Below are 14,624 nucleotides of genomic sequence, written 5' to 3'. Positions count from 1 at the left end.
AAAATATATATATATATATATATATACATATAAAGGGTTCAAGAGGCTTAAGACCTTTCATGTAAAAAAAAATACAAGTAAATGATAACAACAACAATATTAATAATAAGAAGAAGAAATATAGCTGCAAACGGCAATTATCAGGATTCAACACTTTGCATTTAAAAAATAATAAAAGTAAATAATAATAACTATAATAATAATAATAATAATAATAATAATAAATTGCTGAAAGGGGTTTAAGTACTTTAAGACTTTGCATGTAAATACATAAATTAATAATTATAATAATAATGATAATTGCATGCTACTATGCAAACATTTATTTTATATCATGATATTTTGGTAACACTTCCCAATAAGGTCCTAACTGTTAATGATAAGGTTTTAAATCTTTGTTAACATTAATACAATCTTCACTGTTAGTTATTCTCAGTTAAGGTCCATGAAATAATATTAACAGATACAACTTTTGATTTGAATAATGTATTAGCAAATGTTGAAATTTACATTCATATTAATAAATGCTTTTAAAAAGAATTCATTGTCAGTTCATGTTAACTAATGTAGTTAACAAATGGAACCTTTTTGTCATGTGTTATTGATATTTTTGTAATAGAGAAAATAGTTTTTTGGATATGCAGACAACAATATGAGGCTAAATTGATAATTGGTTGATTATATTGTAATTATCCACACTATTTTTAATGTAAATTATATTTATATATTTAAAACAATATGGGTTAAAGAGTTGTGATGCTTTATCCTCTTTTAGAGAGTTGCACTTATGAACAAGTACTTGAATATGTTTTTGCCAATAAAAAAAATACACAAATTGCATTACTATAGAAACATCACAACAGAAACTGCACAATACTTTGCTCTCCAAAAAGGTAAAATAGTATGAACACATGCATGTATCTCCAGCAGACATATAACAATGAATGCAGGACAGCAGAGCTCCTCTGTGCACTGACACTATCACATTACCAGCAAACAAACGATCCTCTGCAACGAGTCTGATGGAACTTAAATGACAGCGTGAGCTGTATATTGTGCATATATGGTGATGGATGATGACTCAAAGTCTTCTCTCATCCTCAGTGCCGCAGGCTGACACAGCTGTAAGGAGAGATCTGTATTCTGGGAACAGTGAGGTCAACCAATGCTCAGCCACTGCAACTCATTAAAAGGCTAGATGTACTGACTGATAGACCGACAGAAGCATCACATGCACTGTATAAGCACTTAATGTACATGCATGTGCTGATACAAGTAGCGCATATGCATATGGACAGCATAAAAACATGCAAATTGACAAAAAAAAAAAACACACACACTGCAGGACTTTTCCCCCTTATCTTTTCAATTTCAATTCCCTAAAAACTATGACACGCACATATGTTCAGAGCTATTACTGTACCTTTCCTTACAGCGCATCAACTTTTACTGGCCTTGGTTTGACAAAAAGCACTGTGCATAGTTTACATAAGATGGACGAATTGATGGACATGTCTTTAATTATTAAACACGGCTGACGGCAGCATTACAGAGATAATGCGAAGAGGAAGAAACCATAAAGTGCATGAGCCAAAGCGAAGGCACAGACTGAATGAACGGATGGGTGGATGTATAGATTGATGCATGCATTAATATCTGCATTACGCAGTCCGATGCCACCATCTGATTTCAGAGTGAGAGGGAGAAGGGAAAATCGCTTTATCAGGTAATCAGAACACATGACACATGCAGGAACAACAATACCATCTGCGGCTCTGACTGATGCAGCGTGATGTGCTTCAGATGGTCGCCGATCATTCAAAGCTTCACCAAACAGATCTGAAAGACTTGCATTTGTCAAAATATTAATACTGTAATCAGATAGAGGAAAAGTCCTGCTTGATTACAGTGGGATATGCATGATTCATCTGTATTGAGCTGCACTGAGTGAGTTTCTGTCTTTAAGGGAGTGACTAGCAGCACTGAACGTGCCAGAGGCCTGACTAAGGGAAATGCAAAGTCTTATTAGCCCCGACTTTCCATCTGATTTATGAGTATTTACATCTGTGTGTGTGTGTGTGTGTTCCCTTCAGAATTAATTCAGAAGCAAATGCGAAATATATTTATTTAGTCTTTGGTATAGAGGCGACTGGGACTAGTTGTCACACTTTTTACTCCAGTGAATAGTTCTCAGGGTGTTGTCATGGACACAAAAAGCAATTGAACATTTCTACCCAATATTGGCAGGAAAACCTGACAATAAATCCATAAGCTTTATCTTGATTCATATAATATAATATAATATAATTGTGTTTTGTCATTTAGAGAAAAAAATAGATTTTATCTATGATATATATATATATATATATATATATGTATTAGAAAGTATTTATATATACAAATAACATATGTAATTTATTCTTGTGATGGCAAAGCTGAATTTTCATCAGCCATTACTCCAGTCTTAAGTGTCACATGATCCTTCAGAAATCAGTCTAAAATGCTGATTTATTATTAGAATTATCTACGTTGTCAAGTTGTGCTGCTTAATATTTTTTTTGGAACCTGTGATTCGTTTTTCAGGATTCTTTGATGAATAAAATGTTAAAAAGAACCACATTTATTCAAAATATAAATCTTTTCTAACAATACAAGTCCTTGCTACCACTTAAAAAAAAAAAAAAAAATTTAACACATCCTTGCTGAATAGAAGTATTAATTTCTTTCAAAACAAAAAGAAAGAATAAAAATGTACTGACCCCCAAATGTTTGAACGGTAGTGTATATTGTTAGAAAATATTTCTATATTAAATAAATGCTGTTCTTTTTAACTTTTTATTCATCAAAGAATCCTGAAAAAAAAGTATCACAGGTTCCAAAAAAATATTAAGCAGCACAACGGTTCCCAGCACTGATAATAAATCAGCATATTAGAATGACTTCTAAAGGATCACGTGACACTGAAGACTGGAGTAATGATGCAGAAAATTCAGCTTTAATCACAGGAATCAATTAGATTTTAATAGAATGTATTAAAATAGAAATATGTTATTTTATATCGTAATAATATTTCACAATATAAAATTTTTTTCTGTATTTTTGATCAAATAAATGCAGCCTTGATGAGCATAAGAAACTTCTTTAAAAAACATTAAAAAATCTTACTGATCCCAAACTTTTGAATGGCAGTGTGTGTGTGTGTGTATAATATAATATAATTGTGTTTTGTCATTTAGAGAAAAAAATAGATTTTATCTATGATATATATATATATATATATATATATATGTATTAGAAAGTATTTATATATACAAATAACATATATAAGTATATATAATACATATATACGCATATAGAATAAGTAAATATAAATATATATAAGTATATATATAAGTACATATTTATTTATAAGTATATATAACTAAAAATGAGTACATATAAATAAAATTTACTTATATAGTTACACAAATATATGATACAGAAAAGTATGTGTGTGTGTGTGTGTGTAATTAATATATAGATAGACAGATACAAAACAGTAATATTGCGAAATGTTATTATAGTATAAATTAATAATTTCTATTTTAATATACTTAGAAATATAATTTATTCCTGTAATGCAAAGCTGAATTTTCATCAGCCATTACTCCAGTCTTAAGTGTCACATGATCCTTCAGAAATCAGTCTAAAATGCTGATTTATTATTAGAATTATCTACGTTGTCAAGTTGTGCTGCTTAATATTTTTTTTGGAACCTGTGATTCGTTTTTCAGGATTCTTTGATGAATAAAATGTTAAAAAGAACCACATTTATTCAAAATATAAATCTTTTCTAACAATACAAGTCCTTGCTACCACTTAAAAAAAAAAAAAAAAATTTAACACATCCTTGCTGAATAGAAGTATTAATTTCTTTCAAAACAAAAAGAAAGAATAAAAATGTACTGACCCCCAAATGTTTGAACGGTAGTGTATATTGTTAGAAAATATTTCTATATTAAATAAATGCTGTTCTTTTTAACTTTTTATTCATCAAAGAATCCTGAAAAAAAAGTATCACAGGTTCCAAAAAAATATTAAGCAGCACAACGGTTCCCAGCACTGATAATAAATCAGCATATTAGAATGACTTCTTTAAAAAACATTAAAAAATCTTACTGATCCCAAACTTTTGAATGGGAGTGTGTGTGTGTGTGTGTATATATATATATATATATATACTTTCTAATAAAAAAAAAATCTGTCTTTGAATGCCCTGCTGGGAAATTGCCCCAAAGTATTTATTCTCTAAATGATCCAAGGACACTGACTTTGCACTCAAGCCAATAACTTTATCTGACCCCAGATAACACATAACTCGGGGCCTCCATTAGGGCGGTCTGTTTTAGTGACTGAGAAATCCCCAATCACTGCAGCAGACGGCAAGCTGCTGTTAATTGCGAGGCAGAGTTTTCAGCTCCATCACGGCAAAGCTGGAGGATCCATGTGAACGATTTTAACATCACACGATAAAACTGTTTTATGACTCTCATCCTCAGCAGTAGGACGCATGTAGCCGGCCAGACCAGGACAGGACAGGACAGGACAGAGACACAGGAACCCAGAGCTCAGTGCTTGTGTGTGTCTGTGCCTGAGGAGCTGCACTGGGCCCGACGCCAGCTCACCCCACCCCAGCTCCAGCCTGCAGAGGACTGCTGCAGCTCCAGAGGGCAATGCAGGGGAGGAGAGAGCAAGGGTACTCCAAGCACAAGGCACTCCAATATCATGTTTTGAGCTCTCAAGGGAAACCAAATGTGCCTGATGTGCGTGTATATAAAGGAAAGCGGACGGTAGGTGGATTGAAAGCAGGAGATAGACATCTTGTTGATGATGTAAACTGCCCGTTCACATCCTTTTGTTGTCATGTTTGTTCAGTGTGTGCTGGATGACTCGGGGCTTTTTGTTACAATACACATAACCACACTGAAAGCCCCATAGACCATCCTTGTTACTTCTTAATTAAATCACTTTTTTGTCACCTTGCTGCAGGAGGTTTTTGATAAGTTTGAATGAAAGACAAAGTGTCCAGTGTTCAGCTCTGCACTGCAGGATATTCAGAGTCCTCCAACATGATTGTCACGTTCAACAAACAGTGTTCAAAACGGGGCCTGAAATCCTATATTAGGGCATTTTTTTAACAATTAGACACTGCAAAAAATGATTTTTCAAAGTTGTAAATTGTATGTTTTACAAGGAAATACTACTTTATTCCTTCTACTTAATTTTTTTATTCATGTGTTAAATGCTGTTTGTTTGCCACTAATTATGAAATTTACTAGCAATTTCTGACCGAAAACTGTTTGTACACCAAATGTTTTCAGTGGGGCGAAAAAATTGTCAACCCTGTTGCCGAAATGTCTAATACATCTTAAACTCTTATTTGTGTAATTTCATAATTATAGAAATAACATCAAATTTATTATTTTCTCCATACAATAGCTTGTGTTACAACGCTAAACATTTGATAAATATTTCTAATATAAATATTAGAAAAAAGAACAAAAAATAAAAATATGTACTTCACGTCTTCATGTCATGCTGTAAAAAGAATTGAAATGATGTCACTTCCTGCACATCACAGTTTTCTAATGTAACATTAATGCAGACAACAGGGTTGGTCATAACATTTAGAACAGATAAACATTACGTTTAGCTCATTAAAATTAGTTAAATAATAAAGTATGCAATTTAAACAGTTTTTACTTCTAAGCATGGAATATAATTTCAACAGATTGTTAAAATTGTTAAATTATGATATAATTGTAATAGATATTTTTAAAAAATCACAATTTTATGGGTTAATACAGACATTTTATGTTTTAAACTAGCTACTGTTCATGCTTTATTTTATGTAAGATAATTGTTTATGTACCATGTCTCAGTTAAAAAAAGGGATTTGTTTGTCTAATGCTTGTAAATAAAGTAATGGGACAAAAAAATGTACATGTTCAGAAAAAAGGTACAAAGCTGTCACTGGGGCGGTATTGGTTACACTTTATGTTAAAGTGTTCTTGTTACAGTGTAATTATACATTTAAGTACTGAGTAATATTAAGTAACTACATGTACATGGTAGGGCTAGGATTAGGGTTTGGCTTAGGGTTACTTGCATGCAATTATGCATGATTTATTGTTATTATAATAGTAAGTGCATGTAATGTGTAACAAGGACACCTTAAAATAAAGTGTTACCGCAGTATTTTACCCCATATGTGACCTTAGACCACAAAACCAGTCATAAGGGTCATCTTATTTTTAAATTGAGATTTATACATCAAAGCTGAATAAATAAGCTTTCCATTGATGTATGGTTTCTAAGGATAGGACAATATTTGGCTGTGATGCAACATAAATTTACAAAATTTCTTCATGGAACATGATCTTTACTTAATATCCTAATGACTTTTGGCATAAAAGAAATATCGATAATTTTGACCCATACAATGTATTGTTGGCTATTGCTACAAATATACTCGTGCTACTTATGACTGGTTTTGTGCTCCAGGGTCACATTTGGTACATATTTAGTACTTTATAAGTACATATTATTATCTTTTAAAAGGGTTTTTTTTGCCCAGTGACAGTTTTGTACTGTTTTACCGAGAGTGTAGAGTATTCACGAGTATTCAAACCTAAACCATTTGAAAATGTACCATAGCCACAGTCTTTAAAATCAGTACCATACACCGACAGCTGATACTTAAAAATTTATTGATTTGGATGTATGATCAAATCATATTTGACATAAGAAACAAAAGAACCCTTGCATAGATCACAGACCATGCCTTTGTCAATGTATGACAAAATTAAAACACAGTAACACAATTTAGCATAACGAAGACAGAAAACATGAACAACATGAACAGTTTGACCTGATGTATATGGAACAAACATTAACATGGAGTCATCATCTGTCTAACATAAACCTGTAGCTGAGATGGTCAGTACGGAATCACTCTATGGACTTTGTTTGGGTCTTTGTTTGTAGTTTGGGTCTCCTGCTTTCTTTCTTTTTTTTGGCGGAATTAAATGATTAACTTCCATGACATTATAATCCATGACTTGTATCATTCAGCATCCTGAAAGCAAACAGCAAAATCTCAAATGAAGCCAAAATGAATAAATAAACCGAATACAAATATCTGATCAGTGGAGTTTGACGGATTAAAGAATTTTTCCCAAACAAAAGGGAACAACGATGGCGTATAAATAATGAAGATGGCTTTAGGAACAAATGACAGCAAGGGCTTAAAAAATGATGCAACCAGAATATAGTTGATCCTCAGTTTTGAAAGGCTAAGCTCATGCAGTCTTCCATACACCATGCAGATTTTTGCAATTGCTAGGTTGCTGTTGAGTTTAGGTTTGGTATGGAGTTAAGGTTATTACAAAAAAGTACAATGTACAGTACATTTTCGATGCTAATGTCATTTATTTTATTTATTTCATGATATCGATAATACAAGGTATAATCTTCCTATATATCTGTAATGGCTTGTCTTGTGGACTCGTTTGCGAGTCTACTGTAGTTTTATCAAGGGCATGGGTTCTTTAAAGCACAGTTAACTATAGTGCCACATGGATGCAACATGGTAATATAGCTAGACGAGGCAACGCAGGTGAAGAAAATAAATATGTCTGCAACATCCTCCAAAAGGCCACAACTTGGGAGCACAACTACGTTTTCTCATTTTTTGACAGCGTTCATATCGGGTTACTTAGTAATCGTTATGATGGCACGTCAGTCAGTTCTTTTTTATTTTTCCACTACAGTGTATTTGATCTTTCATCCTTTCTTGAAATAAAGTTTGCGATGCAAATATATAAATAGAAAAACAACCAAATAAGTATGTGTTATGTTATGGACTTACACCTCTACAGACTCAGCTGATAAAAGACCTACCTCTAAGCCATAACTGATCCTCACCTCAGATCAGAGGCAAAATAAACTTCAACAGGGAAAGGAAGCAACACTTGTTAAGGGGACATTTTTGTTCTGTTACAGTCTCTCAACATAAAGTACATGAAATATACATTTTGTCAACTAACACACTATCATTGGTGGAAATCATTTCTCTCTTGCATTATAGTAGGTTTAAATCTCTATTCTTATCAAAAGTTTGCCACAGCCCTTGGTGAATATTAAAATAAGCATTCTAGACAGTCCTGTAACACACTTGATCCCTATTGCTATGATTTATGGTGTAGTTATTAAATATAGGATTATGCATAGCACCATAGGGTTTGATCACTGCTTGCATGCCCGGTAGAAACAGTTCGTCCTTATTTAACAATTGTTCCATATTAAATTAAGTTGTATGATTTTTACGTGTGTTAATTCTTTAATTCCAGATCAAATGTATTTGTTTTGCTTGCTAAGCTCATTTTTTTCTTCTCTGAAGCAATGCTATGAATTATAAACAAAAAGCAGATTGATAAAACCCTGAATAGTTCTTCCTGACACAGAGCTGCGGCAGAGGTGACTAAACCCATGTTAGTGTTATAGGAAACGGCCCGAGGTAAAATACTGCTGTTAGCCTTTGATTACAATCACGCCTCACGGATCGATAAAGATCACATGGTCAGGCAACTTGTTTACGAGCTGCTCTGGCAGACTTGCTTGTGTTAGTTAAATGAAATTACCCCAAACAGGCTAATTCAATCGCGGCTATTTTAAAGTGTTTTTTAATTATCAAGGACAATGGAAATGAAAGATGTAGCTCTATGCACTGGAATGGCCCACGTTAGCATAAACACAAGATTTCACATTAATGTTTAAGTCATCAGTACACTCAATAAATCAATTAGGTCTGCATTTTAATTTGTTCTTTACAGTACCTGCAGGCTTAATATAGCCTTAATGGGCTAAGCATGACTTTTAACATTAAGTGGACATGTCTTTTAGACGGCATTCTTCAAAATGACAGATTTTTAACGATGTAAACGGTTGTGTACCCTGTGGTATATGAAAGCCTGTGCTGTTTTCTCTTCCCAGACCTCTCTTTTAAAAAAGGACTGTGAATAAACAGAACCAAAGTGAACGTTGATTGTGCGTAGCAAGGGAGCGTTTCAGATCCGAGGGGTCAGGGGCGGTCGCATTGTTGCGTTTGTTGTAAGTGCTTGAAAAAAGGCAAATTCTGGGGTACTCTAAGTGTATTATTTTTGACGTAGCATCACACTTCACAGGCTGTTATGTACTCTCGTGTTCTGCTCTGCAGTGAGCTGTGCGGCGACCTCACTGAGGTAGACTCTTTATTATGGCACAACAACATAATCAAAACCACAACGAAAGGCATATCGAAAACTCTAAAAGGTCCCGTCGCGTGAAAGTCGTATGTCCAATTTCATATTCAAGCTCAGCTGTCATATGGAAACACAGGTTTGCGTTTGTGCCTGACAACCATGTGTCACGTTCAAAAGAACAACAACAAAAATGAAAAGCACTCTGTATACACTGTAATGACCAGCCTCAACATACATTATGACAGTTCTAGAGCAGATATTGTTCTCTTGCCCTGCCTAAAACTCCAGTTACTCAGAGGCACTTTCACCTGTCCGGTTGCTGAGAGGGTCAAAGGCACTAGCAACTAATAAGAGTAATTCTGCCATGATCTCTTTTGCATCCTGCTAAGATAAATTAAGCGATTTTTGATATCGTAAATCCTAAATTTGATCGCAAAATGGAAGCGTGAAGTATAACTGCCCATAGTTATCTTTTTTTTCTTTTCCTCGAGAGAGAGAGAATGCCCATGCACTGCACTATTTAAGTTATACTATTTTTTTTAACAGGTGCGCTTAGTATGAGTATATGCATTTGATAGTATCTTGATAGTTCTTTTTCTGTGTCTTTGACTACGTTTTAGATTGAAAAGTTTGCATCCCAGCGTTGGGGCTTGCATATATATTTTGTCACATTTCAGAAAATGTCAAGGAATCGACGTCCCTAGTTTCCCTGATTGTAACAACGACACCCTTATGAGGTATCTCAATTGCAACAAGCTGTATTATACCGATGTCATGCATTAAATATACTAGGATACACAGTACCTTAGTTGATTAGGCCATAATGCAGGTTCTTTTGACATGCTATGATATCATTAAGATTCTGTTTCCCGTAAGGTTAAACATTCAGTCTTTAAATACACCTAAATGATGAGCATCTCAAATCATGACACACTAGTGCACTTTTCATGGTGACAAATGAGAGGAGGTCGATGGAGAGGGGAGCTGATGGAACCGAACGCAAAAGAAAAGCAAAACAGGAATGGATTTCCTATCGTCATGAGGTAATGTCCGACGCATGCCAATATCAAAATGAGGATAATCAAAACATGCTAACTATGAGGCTCCTCTTTCGGCATTGTGCTGTCTTATATCTAAAGGGCATGGCATTTAATCACTTGGTGATATCTAAATTACAGCATCTGCTGGAAAATAGCAGCAATGCGGATGTCCATGAGGTGATGACCTTGGCCTCCGTAGCATCCCAGCAGAAGATAAGTCTTGTTCATATAAGGTGCTTTGCTGGTCAGTTGGGAAGACCACCTATGGACGAGGCGTCCACCGAACACTGCACTTGGTCTTTTATGCACGTTCCCGGATGCAGTGTGCAGCTTGCTGAAATGTAGTCTGCAGTTCATGCGTGATGTTTTAGTAATCCCATCGTCGAGAGTCCTTCAATGCCTGTGGACGTTAGCTAGGTGCTCAAGGAGGCTTTTTTCTCAATCATCCTCTTTGGAAATGTATTAGACTAAGTATATACCGAATCATCGGCCTCATTCGCTGCAGTTATGTTCTATATGTTTTGGTGTAGTATTTTTCTTTCGTCTGCATTGTAGAGATATTCGCATTGCAAGGGCTCTCGAGAGGAGGTAAAGTAAGCATTCATATGTACGTGACTGAATTTTCTACTGTGTCTCTAGACATCGGTTAGCAGCTTACTTCTGTTCACACAGTTCTGATTAGGGATAGTGCAGTTGCCAGTTCTGAGGTTGGCCTCTCTGAAGTTGTCGATGCTGTTGTTTATGTCTCCGTCTATCTCCATGTACTCAGACTTGCTGACGGTCGAGGAGCTGCGGCGACTGGAGTTGGAATCAGAGGCAATGTTCGGGTTGCTCACGTTGAGGAGTTGGGCCTGCTCCTCTCCTTCGGTTTCTCTATGGTAGAAATAGTTGAAGTTGGACACGATGACAGGCACGGGGAGGGCAATGGTCAGCACACCGGCAATGGCGCACAGGGAACCCACGATCTTGCCCCCTATAGTCACTGGCACCATGTCCCCGTAGCCTACGGTGGTCATCGACACAACCGCCCACCAGAACGCATCTGGGATGCTGGTGAAGTAGGACTCTTTTTCCTCGGCCTCTGCGAAATACACAGCACTGGAGAACAATATGACACCAATGAAGAGGAAGAAAATTAGCAATCCAAGCTCTCGCATACTGGCTTTGAGGGTCTGTCCCAAAATCTGAAGGCCTTTGGAATGCCTGGACAGCTTAAAGATCCTGAACACCCTGACCAGACGGATCACCCTGAGGATGGCCAGTGATGTTGCCTGCTCGCCCTTTACTTCCTTCTCTCCATCCGCGTCCTCTGCTAACTCTGTACCCAGTGTGATGAAGTAGGGAATGATGGCCACAATGTCTATGGTATTCATCATGTTCTTAAAGAAGGCCGCTTTGCTTGGGCACGCAAAGAAGCGCACTATCAGTTCGAATGAGAACCAGATGATGCAGAGGGTCTCTACGATAAAGAAGGGATCGGTCAGGATGTTTGGTTTGGTGTAGAAGGTGCTGTTGCCTATAATCACCTCCTGAGGTTCCCCTTTCAGTTCAGGTAAAGTCTCCAAACAGAAAATGACAATGGAAATTAAAATGACCATAACGGACACAATAGCTATTCCTCTGGCTGCCCCCGAGCTTTCGGGGTGCTCGAACAGAAGCCAGATTTGCCGTTGAAACTCACGCTCCGGTAAGGGCCGCTCTTCCTCGCGAATGAAGCCCTCATCTTCGCGAAACTTCTCCATCGCCTCGACCCCAAGTTCATAGAACTTAATTTCTTCTGAGAACATATCCAACGGGACGTTTGCAGGCCTTCTCAGTCTCCCCCCAGACTGATAGTAGTAGAGGATGGCATCGAAGCTCGGGCGATTTCTGTCGAAGAAGTACTCATTTCTCAAGGGATCGAAATACCGCATTCGCTTCTTTGGGTTACCTAATAGAGTCTCTGGAAACTGGGCGAGAGTTTTGAGCTGGGTCTCGAAGCGCAGCCCTGCTATGTTGATGACCACCCGTTCGCAGCATTCGTGATCGTCGTGGTCAGGGGGGTACGTGTCCTGCGGATGCCCCGGCACGGCAGAGGTCTCGTCCATGTTGTCCCCAGCCACGACTGTCATCCTGCAGGTCAAAGTTGGAGCTCCGCAGCAGTTAATTTAATTGAGTAGACATCCAACTGCCCTCCCAAAGGCGTCGCTTTCCTTCCTTTTTTCCGATTCCAGACCCTCAAATCTATCTCGAATAACTTGATCTTTCCTCAGTGTGGCCCCACTGTGGTTGTCACTGATTCGACCATCGCTCCGTTCCGCTGCATCCACTACGGCTGCCTCTGTCACCGAGACAGAGAAAAATGGATCGAACAGCGGCGATATTTGCTAGCTCAGCAAGTTCACACTACTTATTTATTTACTTGTGATTGTATGTATAAATCAGAGAAGTGCATAGCCTTAAGGGCGCAATTCTAAATTATAATGCTCATTCTATTGAAAAGACGTGACAGGACAGGGTCACTTTTACTCCATCACCACATACATACAGTCTCACAATATATTATTGAATTGCTTATAGCTACGTTTGAGTTAGTAAATAGATAGGAAAACATGAGAATGACTTTCACTTCAGGCTTATTCATACTGTTTTAGTGCTCACCTCGCTACTGCAGGATTGCGTCTTCTGCCGGCAGTCTCCTGTCAGTAATGCACCCTCGATTCCCTTTTGTTGGAGAAAATACGCTTGTAAAAGGCTCTTCACATCTTCTCACATTCAAACTGTTCGGTTGCGGTCCATAAATGTCACATCCATAACGGAAATGATTCACGACATTCGCAAGCGATGCTATAATGGAAAAAAATATATACATATGGCTTTGAGATGTATTACAAATCTTCACATTCAATATAAAAGTGTGCTAAAAGACAAGACGCGGAAAAAAAGGCTAAAAGAAAACATGAAACCGCAACGTCCTCCCTCCACTCCTGCTCGTGCGGCGGCACCTTGGTGTAAATGGCTTATACTGCATAAGAAATTGTAATGCTGCAGCTCAGCTCAGGCGGGAGATACATTAAGGGGGCAAAAGCGAACCATACCATTTCCAGACATTACTGCATCAGCAAAATTTCCCTCTTACGAGTAGACAAGATGACGAGCGGTCTGTTTTATCTGGAAACACTGACAGGGGGGTATGGATGCGAAAGGCTTCTTAAAGGTGGGATCAATAGGGGGAGAGGGAATAATTCCTTAATCATGCCCAACATATTGTTGCACTGTATTGCACATGGGAGAACGCGGAGCGGGAGAGGGGGGTAGGACAGTATGGGGGAGGGGTTCGACGCAATGCAGACCGAGCGTGGCCACAAGTGCTTGTCCACGCAATGCGCGAGAGCATTTATGTGCCAACACTGGCGCAGTATCTGATTCGCCGAGCACTAATGTGCACAGATACTTTAACTGACCACACTAACCAATAACCACAATAAAAAGACGACTTCTCTAAAGTGCTCTTCTTCGTGGAATACTGCGACTTTTTTTCCACCCAAAAGAGTTATAGAGCCGCACAGCTCCGTGCGTGTTGCTTGAGACTGGATCATGCGGGGGTTGGAATATTTATAGAATAACGTGGGTGTAGGCCTATGTACTCGGACGGACGGCGATTTTTGCAGCACACTCGGTTATAGTGCTTTCCAGCACACGCTGATTATATAGGCAGTTTGTTTTGATAATTCTCACCTTCATTTTCCTGTAGAATTACCTAGATTTTCCCCCCCAAACGTTTGAATGTTTGGATTTCAGCATCATTTCTGTCATGGTGGAGAAATCACTCTGTAAAATTCAATTATACAGACATGATAATGATGTCCGACATGACAGAAAAGAGATCTTTTTAAGATGCTGTCATGTGCCAACTTATCGGCCTAAATGTAATTATTGCAATCACGTTACACAAAAATATGATTTATTTTCCACAAAAATTTGATTTAATGATTCTAAAACGTGGTGTAGCCATTAGGTGAACACAATTATTTTCCTTACATCTTGAAATATTGTTTTCATAGAGTTTTAAGCAATGAAAAATCCTCAGATTGCAATGTCCTCTGATATCGCTTTTTCTAGGGTTACTTCATTTACCCTTTACTGAACAAAATGTAGCCTATATTAAAACATATTAAAAAGTCTAAATGGGACGTTTTACTTTAGTTTAGCAGACAATAATGTTTTAACAAATTATATTTTTAATAATATTTAAATACTGAAAATATTTTTAAACAATTTCTATGATGTTGCTATGTCAGCATTTCAGAATTTTCACAATTTA

General features: G+C 37.1%; 1 protein-coding gene across 1 annotated transcript; it reads right to left on the bottom strand.

The window, feature by feature from the left end:
• Positions 1-9,765: 9,765 nt before the first annotated feature.
• Positions 9,766-13,568, bottom strand: LOC107753566 (potassium voltage-gated channel subfamily A member 1-like). The gene is made up of 2 exons (XM_016569736.1): positions 12,962-13,568; positions 9,766-12,641 (listed from the first exon to the last, which is right to left on the bottom strand). The coding sequence occupies exon 2, from the start codon at positions 12,430-12,432 to the stop codon at positions 10,957-10,959; it is 1,476 nt and encodes a 491-aa protein (XP_016425222.1). The 5' UTR covers positions 12,433-12,641; positions 12,962-13,568; the 3' UTR covers positions 9,766-10,956.
• Between the last annotated feature and the right edge of the window lie 1,056 nt (positions 13,569-14,624).

The sequence above is a fragment of the Sinocyclocheilus rhinocerous genome, unplaced genomic scaffold (assembly GCF_001515625.1).
Source record: "Sinocyclocheilus rhinocerous isolate Xijiao unplaced genomic scaffold, SAMN03320098_v1.1 scaffold200, whole genome shotgun sequence".
NCBI classification, from domain to species: Eukaryota; Metazoa; Chordata; class Actinopteri; order Cypriniformes; family Cyprinidae; genus Sinocyclocheilus; species Sinocyclocheilus rhinocerous.
Note: the sequence above shows the minus strand (reverse complement) of the source record. Positions and strands in the feature narration are given on the sequence as shown.